We start from the raw sequence: 20,464 nt of genomic DNA on the forward strand, positions 1-20,464 counted from the left end.
GGCGGGTGGCAGGCTGTCCCGTTAGGTCTGAGGCGGCAATGGCTGCACGCGCTCTGAGGCTGCTGACCACACTGCTGGCGATTGCCGCCGCTGCCTCCCGGGCCGAGGTCGAGTCCGAGACGGGATGGGACATGCCTGCGCCTGATCTGCTCTTCGCGGAGGGGACCGCGGCCTACGCGCGCGGGGACTGGGCTGGGGTGGTCCTGAGCATGGAGCGGGCGCTTCGCTCGAGGGCCGCCCTGCGCGCCCTTCGCCTGCGCTGCCGCACCCGGTGTGCCGCCGACCTCCCATGGGAGCTGGACCCCGACTCGTCCCCGAGCCTGGCGCAGGCCTCGGGCGCCGCCGCCCTGCACGACCTGCGCTTCTTTGGGGGCCTGCTGCGTCGTGCTGCCTGCCTGCGCCGCTGCCTCGGGCCGCCGGCCGCCCACTCGCTCAGCGAGGAGCTGGAGTTGGAGTTCCGCAAGCGGAGCCCTTACAACTACCTGCAGGTCGCCTACTTCAAGGTGCAGACCTGTCCGGCCCTGGGCGGCAGGGATCCTTCTGGGCGTGGTTGCAGATGACCCGGGCGAACCTGGGGGGCCGGGGAAGTATCTGCGGAGAGGGAAGGTGGCCTCCTGGCCGGGGAGCTCTCCTCGGACCCAGGGAGAAGAGGGACCCTGCCGGAAGACCTGCTACGCCAGGTTCGCACAGGCAGATGGTAACCCCAAAGGTCCAGCGTGGGGTTAAGGCACGACCAAGCAAACCTTGGCCTTGTATTCCCCGGGAGGCCTCCTAGAGGGAACTAAAGCGGCAATTTGGGTCTCTCATCCGGATTTCATTGTAAGTGTCCGAGTGAGAAGCTAGGACCTTTCTACAATATCTTCCTTCCGGTTCGTTGTTCAGTGATGCTTTTCCTGCCACACGATTCCTGCAGCTCTCTTTCAGGACGTGAGTTTGCCACGTCGCCAGTAGGGGCTGTCTAGCCACTAAGGCTGTGGGGGGACCCTCTGGCTATTGTCAGGTTTTCAAAGAAAATGAGTATTTTTAGGAATTCCAGAGTGGCTTAAGACCAAGTGTATCCATGGATTTGGAGCGTCCCTGGCTTGAGTGGTGGTGGTGGTGGTGATGATAGCCAGCACATTGTTCCAGACGCTATTTTAAGAACTTTGTGTTTATTGATTTATTTGCCCAGATCTTGTCAATATCCTGTAAGGTAGGTGCTATTACTAGACCCATTTTATTGGGGGGAAACAAAGAAGGAGGAGCTGTGCTGCATATTTATTATATCCATAGTTTCACAGACCTTCAATTCCACCTAAAGAGAGACTTAAGAGAACTGTGGAGACCAGACCTCCACCTCTCCACAAGCATTTTGCTTACACAATTCTGTTCCCTTCCTCCTTGTTACTTGGGAAAGTACTGTATTTGAAGCCAAAATAAGTGGGTCATGTCTTTGGTCGTGTCACTTAACAGCACTTTCTAAAATTCTTTGACAACTGTTTCCTGAATACCTACTACATTCCAGTTCTTGTACAGGTCATTAAAATGCTTAACTTTACATTGTTTTACTTTACATTTGTTTAACTTTACCTAGCTTTGTCTCAGAGAAACCAGGGAGACTGAAAGAAGAGTTGACAATTGAGGTCAGTCCTAAATCTCACTAGAGGAGAGGAAGAATGGCCATTCCAGGTAAAGTGAGGCCAGAGTCAGAAGAGAATTCTGCAGGCTTCAGGAGCCAGTGTCAGGTTTTAGAATGCTATTTCTGGAAGGTGGAATAAGCCTTGGGAGAAGGAGAAAGGGGTGGCGGGGCTAACCATTAGGAGATGAGTTTGGGTTGTCCACACGAGAGAAGGAAATTAGGTGCCTTGGTGCTTAGTAAAGTAGGACTGGGGGTGGAGAGAGAAGATAAGAGAGAACGAGAAAATGCACAAGCAATGTAGAAAGATAACAGTGGGAGAATAAATCCATAAAGGGGACAGGCGTGGGAGAATTTCTAACTGTACAATTAACAAAACAGGTACAGAGATGGCAATTATTGACCCTAGGTTACCTAGCTATTTTAGGGTCAGAGCCAGGGCTGACTCCTTATCTAATGTGCATTTACTAGTTCTGATGGTAAGAGGAAAAGGAAAAAATTTTTAGGATATTGATTATACCAGCTAACATTTATTGAGTGCTTCGTATGTGCCCAGCTCCATGTATTAGAAGCTGCATGTATATCACCTTGTGTAACATTCTCAACAACCCTGTGAGTTAGTGAGTGCTATCTGCAGATGACAGATTAGGGAACTGAATTTAGAGAGTAAACTTTAAGTGACTGATCTAAAGCCCCAGCAAGTGACTAATTAAACCTAGCTTTGTCACAGATCTGTCTGACACTTAAGCCCATGTTAATCATTAGATCATCAGTGATTTATTTTAGCTTCTACATAGGAAACTGTGTAACACGGATATGCTTGAGTCTATTGCTATGGGCATTATTGTGGCATGTAGCACAATTTTTTCTCCTCAGGTTTCAATATAACCACTTGTTTTAACCTCATGAGCCCCAGGCTTTGAGTCAGAAGATGCCATGTCTGGATTTTGCATAAGACCTTAGGATTTTTCAGTCACTCATCTTTTCCTTGAATGTGTCAAAAACACTTGATTCTATTTTATGCAAGAAAAAGAAAAGTATCTTCTAGGGAAATCCTTAGACACGGCGTCGTTGTTAACTGTTCTTTCTCCTCTACTACTAAATTCTTGAAGCGTTACACATTTTTCAGCTCAGTTGCCACATCTGAATCTTGAGAATATATTATTTGGGCAGTCAATCTTCCATAGCATTCCCCCCACAATATGACCTTTGTTTAAAAATAGAATGTTTAGCGGTGCCTGGGTGGCTCAGTCGGTTAAGTGTCTGACTTCAGCCCAGGTCATGATCTCGCAGTTCATGGGTTCAGGCCCCGTGTTGGGCTCTGTGCTGACAGCTCAGAGCCTGGAGCCTGCTTTAGATTCTGTGTCTCCCTCTCTCTCTGCCTCTCCCCTGCTTGTTCTCTGTCTCTATCTCTCAAAAATAAGTAAACATTAAACAATATATAGAAATTTAAAAAATTAAAAAATAAATAAAAATAGAATGTTTACACTATTGAAGGTTTCACCTCCAATGATTTGGGGAACTGCTACGCCTGATTTGAGAAAGGCTAATTCTGCCCAGGGCTCTGTGCTCCTAATTTCTGGTATGTAGTTCCTGTAATAGGTGTGTTTTCTGCGGCTGGCAAGGTCTAGAGCATACTGTTTGAGTGGATGGCTCAGGAAGGCTGGGATTTCCTGTTTACCGTGGACTGTGCATTTGGACACAAACCTTCAGGGCTTGGATGTGAGGATTATGTTCTTGTGCTTTATTCCTAGATAAACAAGCTGGAGAAAGCAGTAGCAGCTGCACATACCTTCTTCGTGGGCAATCCTGAACACATGGAGATGCGGCAGAATCTGGACTATTACCAAACCATGTCTGGGGTGAAGGAGGCTGACTTCAAGGATCTTGAGGCCAAACCCCATATGGTGAAAAAAGCTTTGTCCCTTTCTCTCTCTCTATTTTTATTATTTATTTATTTTTTTAATGTTTGTTTACTTTTGAGAGACAGAGCATGAACGGGGGAGGGGCAGAGAGAGAGGGGGGGAGACACAGAATCTGAAGCAGGCTCCAGGCTCCAAGCTGTCAGCACAGAGCCCGACGCGGGGCTCGAACCCATGAACCGTGAGATTATGACCTGAGCCGAAGTCGGATGCTTACCTGACGGAGAGCCACCGAGGCACCCCCCGCTCTCTTTTTTTATTAAAGTGACTTTTACTAGGCTTGTTTTCTGATTACAGAAGTAGTAAATGTTCATTGTACAACACTAGAAAAATGCAGATAAGTACAAAGGAGAAAGTAATCATCTATGATACTGCCATCTTAACAAAACCAGTAGTTCAGGGCACCTGGGTGGCTCAGTCGACTAAGCGTCCGACTTTGGCTCAGGTCACGATCTCACAGCTCATGGGTTTGATACCCGTGTCTGGCTCTGTGCTGACAGCTTGGAGCCTGGAGCCTGCTTTGGATTCTGTGTCTCCATTTCTCTCTGCCCGTCCTTGCTCACACTCTGTCTTTCTCTCTCTCTCTCTCTCTGTCTCAAAAATAAATAAACATTAAAAAAATTCAAAAAAAAAAAAGAAAACCAGTAGTTCATATTTTAGCCTATTTTTAAAGTCTTCTATATCTTAATTTTTTTTAATGTTTATTTATTTATTTTGAAAGAGAAAGAGAGCACAAGTCAGAGAAGGACAGAAAGAGAGGGAGAGAGAGAATCCCAAGCAGGCTTCACACTGTCAGTACAGAGCCAGATCCAGGACTTGATCCCACAACCCATGAGATCAGGACCTGAGCCAAAACCAAGAGTTGGATGCTTAAGAGAGGGAGAGAGAGAATCCCAAGCAGGCTTCACACTGTCAGTACAGAGCCAGATCCAGGACTTGATCCCACAACCCATGAGATCAGGACCTGAGCCAAAACCAAGAGTTGGATGCTTAACCAACTCGGCCCCCAGGCGCCTCCACTATATCTTAATTTTTTAACCTAATTTGGTATCATGTTGTATACGTACTTTTCAAAATCCTTTTTGAACTAACACTATATCATGAGGCTTCTCTCATGGCTTCAGATTTTCTTTGAAAATACAATTTTTAATGGTTGCATGACAGTCCATTTTTTGCATAATTGTATTAATCTACTGTGTAGGTTTTTGCTTTCACTACAATAAGTGGTGCAGTGTTCCTTGATGATCTTATTCTATTTGTTTAGCAGAAATCCATGTCCCACAAGAGATATTATCTGTGATGCTAATAGCATTTTGTAAAGAGAAAATGAATGGGAGCTATGTGTCACAGATAGCAAAACCCATTCTACAGTCATCTGCAGCCCACATCACCCCTTATGCTGGAAAGGTGGCTACCATCGGCACAGACCTCATTCTAGCATCTAAGAGCTCTTTTTCATTAAATCTTTATTTTGAACACTATTATCCCTGTAGAAAAGTACAAGAAAATTGCAGCGAACTCCCGTGTATCTTTTATCGAGATTGAGTTAAATGCTTTGGAGTGTCCAGAGAAACCTGTGAAGGCCATTTACGAAAGGCCTCCACTGGGTAGCAGCCACCGTTTTGCGTCCCTAACCCGAGGCAGGCCATGAGGACGCAGGTGCAGGTGGCCAGGGGTAGGGGTGGGGGTGGGGGCACGAGGGCCGGGGGCTGGGTGCGGCCCGCAGTTGAGTCCCCCCTTCCTCCCAGTAGCACGAGTTCCGGCTGGGAGTGCGGCTCTACTCGGAGGAGCAGCCGCACGAAGCCGTGGCCCACCTGGAGGCGGCGCTGCGAGAGTACTCGGTGGCGGACGCGGAGTGCCGCGCGCTCTGCGAGGGGCCGTACGACTATGACGGCTACAACTACCTGGAGTACAACGCGGACCTCTTCCAGGCCATCGCAGGTGCGCGGCCGCGGGCCTGCCCTCGCCTGCCGCCCGGGGGCTCCCGGGGCCACGGGTTGACGATGCGCACACGGCGTCTTCCGCCTCAATCCCTGCCGTCTGAGGATGGGCCTGAAAGTTCCCTTCGCTTGAACGTGTTCATCTTCACCAGAATTTGAATCCTGAAGGTCGACCTGATTACTACCCCTCTGATTCCTTTCAGATCATTACATCCAGGTCCTCAGCTGTAAGCAGAACTGCGTCACGGAGCTGGCTTCCCACCCAAGCCGAGAGAAGCCCTTTGAAGACTTCCTCCCATCACATTACAATTATCTGCAGTTTGCCTACTATAACAGTAAGACCGACTTTCTTCCTTCTCTGCTGCTTTTCAGTAGAATGCCCAAAGCAAGGTAGGCAGGGACGATGGCCCCTGTGCTGCTTCAACATGTTTAGCTTCTCACTGTGACTCTGGGAGGCACCCAGCCAGGTGACCCCTGGGTGCTTTGTGACAAGGGACTGGCCCCAGGAGCCGAGGCCAGCAACCGGCAAAGCTGGGAGAGGACCTAGGACCTCTCTCCTCCCTTCTATAACATTTATAACCTGATTTCCCATCTGAGTTAAGGTAGAGCAAAGGCAAGGGTATATACTACCATTACTGCCATTTAAACCAGTTCACAGGACATTTTCCAGCCCTTCTCCTTAGGACAGTGCTGATGCTCCGGGCAGGGGACTGCCAGTATCCAAACAAGCAGCAATGAGCAGATCTTTCCTGAGTTCCTTCTGTGTGCTAAGCGTCACCACACACTCAAGAGTATAAACTGTTTATTTATTTTTCTTTTTTTTTTTAGAAGATAGGCATCTAGTGTTTTGTTGTTTGGTTTTTTTTTAATTTTACTTATTTTAAGAAATCTCTACGGGCTTGAACGCACGACCCTGAGATCAAGAGTCGCATGCTCTTCTGACTGAGCCAGCCAGGCGGCCCGAGTATAAAATGTTTATTAGTTGAGTTGGGGAGACCAACACATGTGCATGAGAACTGTCCTGTCAGAGAAGCAATCTGCTATTGGTCTGTCCCCATCTTCTGAAAATATGTAGGGAAAAGAAAGTAGGAAGATGGGAATGTTCGTGAAATTGGTCTCATGTGAGGGTAGTGTTTAAATTACTTATGAAGTGTCAAAGATGTGGGCATTCAACATTAGGCAGGCCTGAGCGGCGGCTCAGGTCATGATCTCACAGCTCATGAGTTCAAGCCCCGTGTCAGGCTCTGTGCTGAAGCTCAGGGCCTGGAGCCTGCTTCAAATTCTGTGTCTCCCTCTCTTTCTGCCCCCCACCCTCATTCATGCTCTCTCTCTCTCTCTCTCTCTCAAAAATAAATAAAACATTTAAAAAAATTTTTTTAAACATTAGGCAGGCCTGAGGATGTTGAGCATCTTAAATCAATTCTATATTCTGTATTTATGTAACTTCTGTTCTTATTCTAGAATTTCCCCCTCAGATCAAGCAGCTGTGTTAGGTAGCAGGGCCGTCTTGTGTGTCATCACCGCCTCGAGCTGCACTGAGACTCGGCATCAGTGGTTCTTGGTACCCAGGATTAGACCCTTTCTTCCCAGCCGTCTCTTTTTTTGCTCTGCAGTTGGGAATTATACACAGGCTATTGAATGTGCCAAGACCTACCTCCTCTTCTTCCCCAACGATGAGGTGATGAACCAGAATCTGGCCTACTACACAGCCATGCTTGGAGAAGAACCAGCCAGATCCATTGGCCCCCGTGAGGTGAGAGATTGCCTTAGTTCTGGCAGCTGCGAGCTGAACCCAGACCAGAGGGCAGAAGGGGGGGTGGGGGGGGTGCGGTCTGGCACTGCTTGGACAGGGAGGTGTGAGGGCACTAATGCACTTGTCACTCAGGAACAAGGGAACAGCCTCTCCGTGCGATCGGGGCCCCGAAGTCTGTTGTCTGAGTCGTAAAAGAAAAACAGAATTGCAATGAGGGCACCCCTTTTCCCCTTTCTTGGCACCTCTGCTTTAGACTTGATACTGTTTGGCCAACATCTATCGTTTTTTTACTTCAAGCTAAACTCTTTTTTCACTCACCTATTTTCTTGCCTCCATTTCCTCCCTGTCCCTTCTTTCTGCCATTGTGTGAGCTGAGCTCTCCCTCTCTCAGCACTATGCCCGACTCCCTCCCAAGCAGACCCAGTGACCAAAGTGAAACTCTCTGACATGTTCAGTGGTCATTTCTAGGTGGTGGATTATTTCTAGGTGGTGGAATATGGGTGATGTTTGTATCTTGCCCATTTATATTTTCTAAATTCCCTTCAGCGAATGGTATTATTTTTGCACTTAGAAACATAGAAAGTTCTCTGTTTTTAAACTTAGTGAAATGTGATACTATGATCCTTGATATTTTCACATACGACTTGCACACACCCTGGACCCTCTTCTTGAGCCCAGAATGGTGAGTTGGATTTGAAGTCACTAGTCTGGGCTCAAGCACCTGCTCCTCTAGTTACTAGCTGTATAAACTTCTGCATGTCATGTGGGATCTCAGGCACATGGCATGGCCCCTCTGAGTCTCGGGTTTTCCTTCCATAGAATGGGATTGTGGTTCTTACTCTTTCTTTAACACAAGATGGGCGTGAGGGTCAAATGACATACTGAGTATAAATGCACTTTGTAAGCCAACAGGCACAAATATCTCCCAGATGTTTTGTGGACAGGTAGCATCACGAGGGCCTTACTGATGGTATATGACACAAGCAGCCAGTGGCCGGTTTCCTCACCTCTTACCTCAGCCATCTCTTGAAATAGGGGGTGGCCTGTCACTGCAGGAGCGATCCCTGGTTTCAGAACAGGAGAATGAGTGAGACTTAGGACAGCGAGCCTGTCGCCTGTGTCCTGCTGGCTCCTCTCAAACAAACCCCGTCTACATACTGTGTAAAAGTAACTTTGGACCAGTTTTTCAAACAGATGCCAAAAGCTACTGTTACTCTAGAGGCAACCCATTTGCTTATGCACCAAATCTCTGGGACAAATGTAGGGGGTGCAAAAGCAAGCACACTCCCGCGCCGCTGGCGGGACTGTCGGTGGGACTGTTCGTTTAACTGGCGATTCTACCGCCAGAGATTTGGCCCGCAGCAGAGTTGCCCCGGTATGCAGAGGTAAACGGGCACAGATACGCATCAGAACCTTGCCACTGAAAGCAACCAACCGAACCACGCTAAGTGCCGTCAGTTTGGGAACTGTCTACATAAATGGCAGTACATCTGTTCAATGGTATACAAGACACCTGTTTTATTGCATGAGCAGATTACTATGCACCACTGTGAAATTGTCTCCATGAGACTGTTTTAGGTAAGGAAAACAAAAGAGATCTGTAGTTATATTCTATCCTATTTGTGTTTTTTAAAACACATAGGTATTTTTTAAACTGTACACTTTTTAGACAGATTGATGAGAAATTGTTCGTCAAATTACCCCCAAGGAATGGGCCTACAGGTCCTGGGTAGGGAGAGAGACCAAAATGTTTGTACTTATGGCTGTTGGCACTTTGTGGATTTCTTATAGCTACACATGTGGGATTTTTTTAATATTTATTTATTTTGATGGGGCACCTGGGTGGCTCAGTTGGTTGAGTGTCCGACTTTGGCTCAGGTCATGCTCTCACAGTTCATGGGTTTGAGCCCCACGTCAGGCTCTGTGCTGACAGCTCGGAGACTGCTTCGGATTCTGTGCTTCCTTCTCTCTCTGCCCCTCCCCTGCTCACACTGTATCTCTCTCTCAAAATAAATACACATTAAAATTTTTTTTAATATTTATTTATTTCGAGACACAGAGAGAGAGGAGAGGCAGGGAGAGAGAATCCCAAGCAGTCTCCACACTGTCAGCACAAAGCCCAACATGGGGCTCAGTCCCATGAACCGTGAGATCATAACCTGAGCTGGAGTCACTATAATGTATTACTTTCGTGTCTTTTTGAATGCCATCTAAATTTTTTTAATGTTTATTTTTGAGAGAGAGAGACAGCACGAGCAGGGGAGGGGCAGAGAGAGAGGGAGACACAGAATCTGAAGCAGGGTCCAGGCTCTGAGCTGTCAGCACAAAGTCTGACACGGGGCTCAAACCCACAAGCCGTGAGATCACGACCTGAGCTGAAGTCAGATACTTAACCGACTGAGCCACCCAAGTGCCCCTTGAATGCCATCTAAAGCACAACCTTAGGGCACTGATGATACAGAAAGGTATTTAATCCAAAATTTACAGAATACCGTAGTAAATCTAATAGTGGATACGTATGCAAGCTGTAGTGGAATCATGGAAGAGAAATAATCGACTGGGCCGCCTGGGTGGCTCAGTCCGTTGAGGATCCGATTGTTGATTTTGGCTCAAGTCACGATCCCAGGGTCATGGCATCGAGACCTGCATTGGGCTTCATGCAGAGTGTGGACCCTGCTTCAAATTTTCCCTCTCTCTCTCTCTCCCTCTCCCCTTTTCCCCTGATGATGTGCCCTCTCTCGCTCTCTCAAATTGAAAAAAAAAGGAAATAATCAACTGACAAGTCATGGAAGGCTTCACAAGAGGAAGTGCCGTTGACATTTGGTTTTAAAAGCCTTCAGCAGGTGAATGAGGCAAGGAAGGGCCTTTTAGATGAAGAACAGCATGTGCAAACAACCTGGACAATTGTCCCACATAAATGGAAGATGATACTGGGGAGTTACAGACAACGAGGCCTGGGAGGGTCAGATTTTGAAGGGTCTTGAGTGCCTTCCCAGGACCTTGGCCTCTATTCCATAAGGCAGACAGTGGTGGGTGTGCGAAGATATTTAAACAGTAGCCCGACCAGCTGACACCGTGCAAGGCTCAGAACAGGAAGGAGCTAGAAGCAGGAGACCAGTACAGGGCTTCAGTGGCAAGGCAGAGGGAGGCTGCTGGGCCGAGGGAGGCAGTGGCTGGAGGAAGGAACTGTCTAGGTGGAATAGGAGGCGGCGATGGCAGAATGGTTCACTGCTCCATCTTCCCATCTAATTAGAACCAAACTTCCAGCTTTGGAGACACATGAGTGGTGCTGCCTACCTAACTCAGGTACATACAGGTGGAGCAGGGCGCTTTCCTCACAGGTCTGCCCTGTCTGTCCTCCAGCCCCAGGTAGCTAAATTCTCCCCTGTTCACCAGGAGAAGGAGGCAGAGAATGAGGCAGTAGCCAACTTCCCATTGTGGCTGTTGCAGAGCTTACTGTTGAAAATAACCACTCTTCCGATGTGTGTGGCATTTAGTCTGAAAAATTCTTCCACAGCTTTTGTTTCATTTGATTCTCATATGGTGAGGTAGGGCCACCAGCTTGCCCTGAAGGAAAAAAAAAGCAAGGTTCTTCCTTCCTGGCTCTGGAATCCCGAGTCTCTAATAGAAATAACCCTTCTCGGGGTGCCTGGGTGGCTCAATTGGTTAAGCGGCCGACTTCTGCTCAGGTCATGATCTCGCGGTCCGTGAGTTCGAGCCCCGCGTCGGGCTCTGTGCTGACAGCTCAGAGCCTGGAGCCTGTTTCAGATTCTGTGTCTCCCTCTCTCTGACCCTCCCCTGTTCATGCTCTGTCTCTCCCTGTCTCAAAAATAAATAAAACGTTAAAAAAATAAAAAAAATAAAAATAAAAAAGAAATAACCCTTCTCTTGCGATCCCCTCTCCTGTGGAGACCCGACCTTGTAGTTGTCCTCTTTGGCCACTAGGTGGGGACCGTCTCATTTGAGAGGGTGCTGCTTCAGGTGCCTTTGTCTTGTTCAGTTAAGACCTTTTTCCCTCCACTTTATAGTCATATTAGTGAGTTTGGAGCAGAGGGAGAAAATAAACCACTTTTAACTAGAACTTTCCTTTCTGGAAAGAAGGTAACTAGCATTTGCTGAGCCCTGTCCCAGGCCACGCACTGTGCTGTGTGGTTCACACCCATCATCTCATTTAATCACCGCAGCCGCCCTGGTAGGGGGCGCTATTCTTCCACATTACAGATGAGAACATTCTGGCTCCAGGAGATGGGCTGACTCGCACAGTGGCCTGTGGCTGGTGGTGGTGACCCGGTTCTGGCCCAGCGTTACCCCAGGGCTGGCACAGTTCCGGTCTCATAGCTGATATTCCACAAATCATTGCCGAGTGAATAAACGTAGGAGTGGGATTTGCTTCCTAGGAGCCTCATAGAGCTGTGGGAGAGGGTTAAATGGGAGAACACACCTAGCTGGGTGTCTAGAACTTGGTGAACCACTTAAACTCCTTAGGAGAAAATTTCCATCTCCCCATTGGGTAAATATGATAGATGATGTAGAACTCATTGATGTCTTGTTAACACTTTCCTTACTCCCCTCATCTTTTCTTTCAATTGATGGTGTCTTCTTTTTCTTTTTTCTTTTCCTCCTTCTGCTGCTTGGAGGCTAGCAGGGCACCTAGGGAGAGATGTGACCCTGGAAGGTACTTAGTTTCTCTGCCCTGGGTAAGCCCTCTCTGTGAGCATGTGTGGGTAGGGCCGGAAGGCCAGACCCTGCTGTTGTAGCTGCAGCCGTGGGACTCCGGGAGGGATCCGGTCTGCTCAGAGTCTGAGAGGAGGCAGGGGCCTAACCAAAATCACGTGGGCTTCAGGATCGGGAAGACCTGGGTCTGAATGTCGGTCCCTGCTCCATTTCCTATAGTGTCACCTTAAACAAGTCACATATCCCCTCTGCTCCTCAGCGTCTTTGTCTCTAAAATGAATACTGTCAACTTCAAAGGTGGCTGTAAAGGTTAAGTGATAACACATGGGTCACGGAGCACCGAGGTCTCCTGCCTCAGCATTGAACCCCTATGGAAGTCCAGAAAGAGCTCTCCTTCTTTGAGGAATATTTCCCCATCTCCTGAGAATCATCAGATTTCCTGTCTCGGAGATTAATGGGGGGAGGCAGGGGGCCTTATGCCACCCTCAGAGGCGTTGCTTGCGCCAGGCCAGAGGAACCCGGAGCACAGAGGTGCTGGAGAACAGACACACTAGTACTAGTGGGAGTGGGAGAGGAGTCTCGGGTCATGCAGGGAGCCACAGCGCAGAATGTGGGGTTGGACTCCCCGCTCCCCACCCCTGCTGCAGAGCTAACAGGACTGAGTTCCAGGGCCTTCCTTCCACTCCTTTTCCTCAGAGTGCCCGGGAGTACCGACAGCGCAGCCTGCTGGAGAAAGAACTGCTCTTCTTCGCTTACGATGTTTTCGGAATTCCCTTTGTTGACCCGGTGAGCCAGGATGCAGGAGCTGGGGGTGAGGGGGCTAGCTGTGTGACTCTGGGCAAAAACCATCAGGGGCCTGAGCCAGACATGGGATCTGTGAAACCTGTGGACGAGAGGCAGAGGAAGACAAAGGGGAGTTCTGGGCAGCCAGGGGTGACTCCGGCTCCCACACCTCACTTTACCTCCTGAGAGGAGGCAGGCGATGAGGCGGGTCCTCCCGTAGGCCCTAATCTACGCACAGAGACCTTGGAGGATGATGCAGGTCGTTCTACAGTGTTGATCTTTCTCCTGATCTGCTTTTAGGATTCATGGACTCCAGAAGAGGTGATTCCCAAAAGATTGCAAGAGAAACAAAAGTGAGGCCCCTGAAGAAACTGCATGGCTGGACCGGCCTGATGAGGCACTCGAGGCTTCCTGAGCCCAGGCAGATGTGAACTCCTGGCAGGGGGGTGGGCTGGTCCAGGCTGGGAGGCTGGGGTGGGAGCCAGGGTGGCCCCAGAACACAGTGCTCAGGGTGGCCGTGCTCACAGGTCCGAAAGGGAAACAGCCGTCCGCATCTCCCAGGAGATCGGAAACCTCATGAAGGAGATTGAGACCCTGGTGGAGGAGAAGACCAAGGAGTCGCTGGATGTGAGCAGGCTGACCCGGGAAGGTGAGAGGTCAGAGCCTGGGGGTCTGCGGCTATCATGTACACAGCAAGCTGGTGTCCTTGCGCAAGCTGACCAGCCCCAGGACCTGTGCCAGGCTTAGCCTCGCCTGGTGCCCTTTTTAACTCACCAGGACTTCCACCCAGAAGGGGCACTGACGATTGGTCTTTGGTTAAGAGATAGGATTCCTGTTGTCACTGGAACGCTGGTTCAGCTCACTGTAGTCAGTGTTTACAGCACAGACCTCATCCTGTCCCCACCCCGACCCCCCACACCGCTTCCATCATGTACCCTGTTACCAAGCCTCCAGATCCGAGGGCTCTGCCCCCGTGCCTGCCCCCTCCAACCTGCACTGAAACTGCTTTTCCTCACCTGTCTCCCTAGGCCTCTCCTCTCCCGGTGCTGCAGGCCCCGGTGCTGTCAGAGCACTCCTGTCCCTCCTTGGTCTGTCCTTCTCCTCCCCTGCCACGTGGCTAGACCAGTCTTCCAAATACAAGGACCTTGCCCCTACCCACCCTGCCTGCCCCTTTCACCTCATGTTGAGCTCTTCCCCTGCTTATACCTTCTGTTCATCTGCCAGCCTGTCCCTCCTCCCAGGGCCCGCCCATCATCTCTGTCCACAAAGCCTTTCTTAAACTCCCAGCCCTGAGGATCCCCTCCGTCTTCCTTTTGAGCTTCCTTGGCAGCCTTCTCTGTGCTTGCACGAGGTCTGCCCATGTGCATAATTGTTGGAAGAGGTGCCACCTTCAGGTGTGAGACCCTCGCGGGGGCCGGGCACACAGTGCAGCCTCAGTAAATAGATGGAATTGAATTGCGTCTCCAGTGGGTCCCCAGCATGGAGGGAGGCCACGAGAAATAGAAGAGAAGGTTGGCCTTTGCTCTGCTGTGGCTTAAGTTGACAGTGGTTAATTTAACAAGATTAGCATATAAAAAGAATTGGCCCAGCATTCCTTCGTTTTCACTCTATTGTTTCTTTGGATGCCTGGGGGGGTGGGTTGGGCAGATGGAAGTCCCCATTGTAAATAAATACCGCTGCTGCTGGTGACAATGATATGATGGGAACTAAAGTTTGAGCATTAACTATGTGCCAGGGATTGTGCTCGTTTTTTTGTTTTTGTTTTTGTTTTTTGAAACAGGGCGGCTAATTTAGCCGCTCCCCTTTAAAAAAAAATTTATGTTTATTTTTGAGAGAGAGAGAGACAGAGCGTGAGTGGTGGAGGGGCAGAGAGAGAGAGAGACGCAGAATCAGAAGCTGGCTCCAGGCCCTGAGCTGTCAGCACAGAGCCCAATGCAGGGCTTGAACTCACAAACTGTGAGATCATGACCTGAGCTGAAGTCAGACGCTTAACTGACTGAACCACCCAGGCGCCCCTGTGCTAGGTTTTTAATTTGCCTTGTTGTTCTCTTACATCAAACAAGCGTCAGACTTAGGTAGATGCTATTTTCCAGATGAGGAACTTAGAGCTCAGGGAGGTTAAGTAACTTGCTAAGGTCACACAGCTAATAAGCATGTTCTTTCTGATTCTGGGGCTCATGGTCTTAGGAATGTGTTGGTGATGTTTCCTTATTGGCAAAGGCCCAAGAACCAACAACTGTTTGGGAGGGGAGCCAGGACTAGCGCTTGGCTCTTCTGTCTTGTCGGCTCCAAGTTCTGTCCTCCTGGCCACCCCACCTTTGGAAGTGACCGAGTAGGAGGTTTCTCTGGCGACCTGGAAACACCTGGAATTTCTATCCCCATCCAATGGAGAGTGTCTGGACAGAACTGCTGCAGGTCTCAGCCCAGTCTCATGACTGCTTTGCAGGTGGCCCCCTGCTCTACGAAGGCATCAGTCTCACCATGAACTCCAAAGTCTTGAATGGTTCCCAGAGGGTGGTGATGGATGGTGTCATCTCCGATGATGAGTGCCGAGAGCTGCAGAGACTTACCAACGTAAGGGAAACCCGGTGACCGTGCCTTCACCCCAAGGCCCAGCCTCCCCTGCACCAGTGCCCCTCACTGCTCACCCTTAACCACCCCAGCTGCCCTGTCTACGTCCTGTGTTTTGGGCCTTGTAGGCAGCAGCGACCTCAGGAGATGGCTACCGGGGTCAGACCTCCCCACACACCCCCAGTGAAAAGTTCTATGGAGTCACTGTCTTCAAGGCCCTCAAGGTAAAAACCAATACTCAGTGTTCTAGAGTGTGGGGGATGGGGAGAGGGGACGCTCAGGCTTTGGGAGAGGGGAGAGTTGGGGGTGGAGGCAGGAAAGGTGAAGGTGTCTGCCTGTCACAGAATGAATTAAGTTGAGGGAGGTGGACTGTTGAGTCCTGGCTAGTAAACTCAGTGTGATCAGAGCGAGGCAGCAAGACTGACCGGTGTCCAGAGCCAGGAGAGTGCTTTCTGAAGAGCTGCACAAACTGTTCATAAAGAGAAGGGTGGAGGAGGGGCGGGTGTAACACTGGGGGGCCGTTGTGCGTGGGTACAGCGTTGGCACTTTGGGCGAGGGACAGGGAGGGGGGCCTGTTGCCTCGGTGGGTCCCGTCAGCCCACAGATGGGCGTTCAGGGCAGCCGACCACTGGTCTCCTTGGCAGCTGGGACAGGAAGGGAAGGTTCCCCTGCAGAGCGCCCACCTGTACTACAACGTGACCGAGAAGGTGCGGCGCGTCATGGAGTCCTACTTCCGCCTGGACACCCCCCTCTACTTCTCCTACTCCCACCTGGTGTGCCGCACCGCCATCGAAGGTGGGCCTTCTCCATCCCTGCCGCTCTCACTGCACACGCTCTGTGCCCTGGCATTGGTGCCGAGGACGTGGGGAGGAACAGGACAAGGTCCTTTTCATCCTAGTTGGGGAACCAGAAAGCTGCAGCCCAGTGCGATCAGTGCAGCCCAGGAAGTTACAGTCAACTGGGAGGACAGGAGGGCTTCCTGGAGGAGGTGATGACAGTTGTGCAGGATGAATAGGAGCTGTGGAGTGCGCAGGTGATGAGAGGTTGTTTAAGCCAGAGAGAACAGCATGTGCAAACGAGGGCAGGCATTGGACAACCTGGTGGTGGGGTTAAGAAAGTGGCCGTTTCTGGGGAGTGGGGGTGAAGTTGGGGTAGTCAGATAAGACTGGGGAGGCCTTCAGAAGCCAGATTATGGAGAAGTACATTCAGGACTTGGTTTTTATCCTGTAGGCCATTGGTTCTCAGCAGTGGTGTTGGACGTACAGGGGTGTAGATCAATCATGAGCTAAGTTGCAAGTTCTCTGTCACCACATGTTAAATACCAAATCTGTGAGAGATCTAATTTTATAAATCAAGGAAAATTAAGGAGCACCCAGCTGGCTCAGTGAGAGCGTACAACTCTTTTTTTTTTTTTTTTTTTGAGAGAAAGAAAGAGTGCACAAGTGAGGGAGGGGCAGAGAGAGGGAGAGAGGAGAATCCCAGAGGGAGAGAAAATCCCACATACGCTCCACACTGCCAGCACAGAGCCCAAAACTCAAGCTCACCCAATGCGGGGCTTGAACTCACAAACCGTGAGATCATGACCTAAGCCAAAGTCAGATGCTTAACTGACTGAGCCTCCCAGGAACCCCAAGCATGCAACTCTTGATTGTAAGTTCAAGCCCCACAGTGGGTGTAGAGATTACTTAAAAATAAAATCTTTAAAACAAAACAAAAACCAAGTCAGAGCAGATTCAAGGTCATTCCTTGCCCACTCGCCCTCTCTTCTATCCTGAGGAGGGGTGAGGGATGGCCAGTGCCCGTGGAGGGGGGCGGGGGTCACACATGGCCTACAGCTAGATCTGTCGTGCCACAGCCTTCAGAGGCTCTCCGCACTGATGCGCTGTGGCTAGGTGGTAGGGATTAGAGAGCTTTACTCCCCCCGGAAGGTTTGGATTTCTATCAAAATCTGGACACACCCAAAGGAATGTGTCAGATACACAACTATATGTGTCACGGCATCCCAAGCTGGGGGCATGGGCAGTGGGAAGCCGGGAAGAGTCATCAAGCAGGAAGGACTCGGTGAGACCTCTTTTTTACAAGGTTAGTTTTGCTGCTTTGTGTTGAGAGATTCGGAGGGCATGGATCAAGCCAGAGGGAGGAAAGCCGGTCAGCCGTGACCTGGGTGGGTGAGGACAAAGGCCTAGAGCTGGCAGGTGGCGTTGGGAGTAAAGAGAAGGGAAGACACGAGGGGGGTGTAGGAGGTGGAGGGACAGGGCCTGATGACTGGCTGCACAGGTGGGGACAAATAGGAGGAATCTATGGTGACCTGACAGGGCCACCAGCCTGCCCAGGGCATGCCAGACATTTGCGCTGGGGGCGATGGCTCCGTGTGATGTGCGTGCTTGCCTGGCGTCCTAGAGTACGTGCCGTCTGTTCTCTTTCATGACCTTCCTCCTGCATGGCTCCTCCGCCTGCAAAGCCCTACTGAGACTAACTCTTTACCTTTTGATTGATTGATTGATTGATTGAGAGAGAGAGGGAGAGGGAGACACAGAATCTGAAGTAGGCTCCAGGCTCCGAGCTGTCAACACAGAGCCCCACGCAGGGCTCGAACCCACTAACCGTGAGATCATGACCTGAGCCAAAGTCAGACGCTCAACCGACTGAGCCACCCAGGCACCCTGCTAACTCTTTACCTTTGCTCCTATCTGTTCCCCCTCCATGCCGTCCTCACCTTGTCTCCCACTGCATATGGAATCTCACCGTACCCTGCCTGCATCCTGCCACCCTCCTGACTCCTCATTTTTACTTCCCTGGGGGTTCCTGTTTTGTATTGTAGCCAGAAAGCTGGGGTCGTGCAGCTTAGCCCAGGACCTGCCTCTTGGTTAGAGCCTCCTGACCCTACTTGCTGCACCTGTTTGCCCCACCAAGAACCTTCCTGGGAAACCTGCAGATTTGTCCTGGCCTCTGGGCTGGTGACTGAGCCAGAGACCCCCCTAGTTCATTGGCCATTTCCATAGACCCAGACACATTTGGGGAAGTACCCCCCCATGCCAACAGGAGAGCTGCAGTGTCTCCTGAGGTGTCCCCGCGTTAATGTGCATTACCCCGGCCCCAGAGGCACAGGCTGAGAGGAAGGACAGCAGCCACCCAGTCCACGTGGACAACTGCATCCTGAATGCCGAGGCCCTCGTATGCATCAAAGAGCCCCCCGCCTACACCTTCCGGGACTACAGGTGACAGCTGTCCCCCTCCCCAACACACACGCACACGGAACTGTGGGCCCAGCTGTCCCCAGAATCCAATCCCTATCCCCACGCCCTCTGGCTAGGAGGTCAGACAGTTAGGGAGTCATTTCAGTGTGGTGTCATGAGAAGGACAGCGGATTCTCTGGAGTGAGGGTAGAGGGGTGGGAAGGCTGGGGTCACGTTTGAGGCTTCAGAGAAGGGTCTAGAAGGCTCTCTTTCCATGAAGCCATCCTCCAGCTGCTGGTTGAGAGCACCTGGAGATGAAGGAACTGGAGCTGTGGGTTGTTGAGGGAGGGGAAGGGAAGGGGGGAGGAGGAGGAGGCCCTTGGCAAGACACTGTCCGTTGTTCCCAGTGCTATTCTTTATCTGAATGGAGACTTCGATGGAGGAACCTTCTATTTCACTGAACTAGACGCCAAGACTGTGACAGTGAGTATGCCCTTGTCCCCATCCCTGGGAGACAGAAACGCCCAAAGCGCCATGGGCCCAGCGGCCAGGGCTCCCCTCCTCAAGCCCGGGGGGGGGGGGGGGGGGGGCTTTGAGATGTGTCACCTACTCCTCTGAATGGCCACCTCTCCAGCTGTGGTCTTTGGGAAACCAGGCTGAGGAACCACCCTTGATCCCGGACCCTGATGATCCCGTGTCCCTTCTGAAGACAGGTTACAGTCTCCATCCCAGGTACCCCCCCACCACCCCACACTTTGTGTCTCCCTCAGGCAGAAGTACAGCCCCAGTGCGGAAGGGCTGTGGGGTTCTCTTCAGGCACCGAAAACCCGCACGGAGTGAGGGCTGTCACCAGAGGCCAGCGCTGTGCCATCGCCCTGTGGTTCACGTTGGACGCCCGGCACAGCGAGCGGGTGAGAGCACTTGGTACCGCTGTGGTCTGTTCCTGGAAGGGCTCGGGTTCTGCTCCCACCTTCCCGTCTCATTGCCAGTGGCTTAGACATGACAAGAGTCCCAGGCCTTGAGTCCACACAGGCCCCTCCCTCCAGCGATGTGTCACCGTGGCCACGTCTCCTTGTCCTCCCCGGCCCTTCTTCCTTACTTGTAAACGGGGCTGTAGGTCAGGGATGCCAGGATCGGGGACGGTCCTGGTGCTTGACTCCCTGGCTGGGCAGCACCCTAGCTGTCCGCCCAGAGAGGAGGAGCTGTTGGGAAGGAGAGGAGCTCAGAAGCCAGGGAGGAAGACTTTCTTGTTCTGGGGCGAGTAGCACCTGAGAGAGGGGAGTGCCTGGTCCCGAGGCCTCTCTGAATAGGCGGGTCTGTCCTCGTAGGACAGGGTGCAGGCGGATGACCTGGTGAAGATGCTCTTCAACCCCGAAGAGATGGTCCTCCCCCAGGAGGGGCCCCCCCAGCCCGTCGAGGAGTCTCTCTCTGGCGGTGAGGCGGGGCGCAGGGATGAGCTCTGACAGCGTCCGGCTCACTGTGGGTGGGTGGCCAGACCCACCTGGAGTAAACGTCCTGCGCCCTGGACCGGCCGGCCCCTGGGGGCTGCGGAGCAGTGAGAAGGTTCCGTCTGCTGCCCGGCCAACGGGACCCTGCTCACGGCTGTCCGCACGGTGCTACTGCTCCCCAAAGTGGACATGGCAGGACGGCCCTCTCTCCTCTGGACCCGGCTGTGGGCTCGGGACGCAGGCCCCGAGCCGCCCCTGGAGGCCTGCACAGGCAGCCACATGACAGCACTACGGTATTTAAGTGTCTGTGTAGACAACCAAAGAATAAATGATTTGTGGGGTTTTTTTTTTTACTCAGTAGTTTATTCTGAGGGTCGAAATACGTCCACCTGCTGTAGAACTTTCACTTGATAAAGATCGCTCTGGGCAGGATACAGCTCCGGTGCCGTGTGGGGACGCCTGGCTCAGGGCCCGGCTCGGCCACTTCTTGTGCAGCCGTGGGCCAGACACTTAACCTCAGAGCTGTCATCGGTATAATGGGGACCCCGGTGCTCGCTCTGCCCACCTCCTGGCAGTTGTGTG

At 51.3% G+C, this 20,464-nt stretch overlaps 1 protein-coding gene across 1 annotated transcript; it reads left to right on the top strand.

The window, feature by feature from the left end:
- The first annotated feature begins 8 nt into the window (after positions 1-8).
- P3H1 (prolyl 3-hydroxylase 1) lies at positions 9-20,236 on the top strand. Its single transcript, XM_047085106.1, has 15 exons — positions 9-503; positions 3,370-3,522; positions 5,289-5,478; positions 5,681-5,812; positions 7,091-7,230; positions 12,601-12,690; positions 12,988-13,040; positions 13,215-13,336; positions 15,134-15,261; positions 15,387-15,482; positions 15,903-16,053; positions 18,359-18,476; positions 18,842-18,917; positions 19,205-19,345; positions 19,763-20,236. Exons 1-15 carry the CDS (start codon positions 39-41, stop codon positions 19,895-19,897), a joined length of 2,190 nt encoding a protein of 729 aa, XP_046941062.1. The 5' UTR covers positions 9-38; the 3' UTR covers positions 19,898-20,236.
- Positions 20,237-20,464: the final 228 nt, after the last annotated feature.

The sequence above is a fragment of the Lynx rufus genome, unplaced genomic scaffold (genome assembly GCF_022079265.1).
Source record: "Lynx rufus isolate CCGP_SWC_20201006 ecotype Redwood Valley unplaced genomic scaffold, mLynRuf1.p SCAF_2, whole genome shotgun sequence".
In the NCBI taxonomy this organism is placed as follows: Eukaryota; Metazoa; Chordata; class Mammalia; order Carnivora; family Felidae; genus Lynx; species Lynx rufus.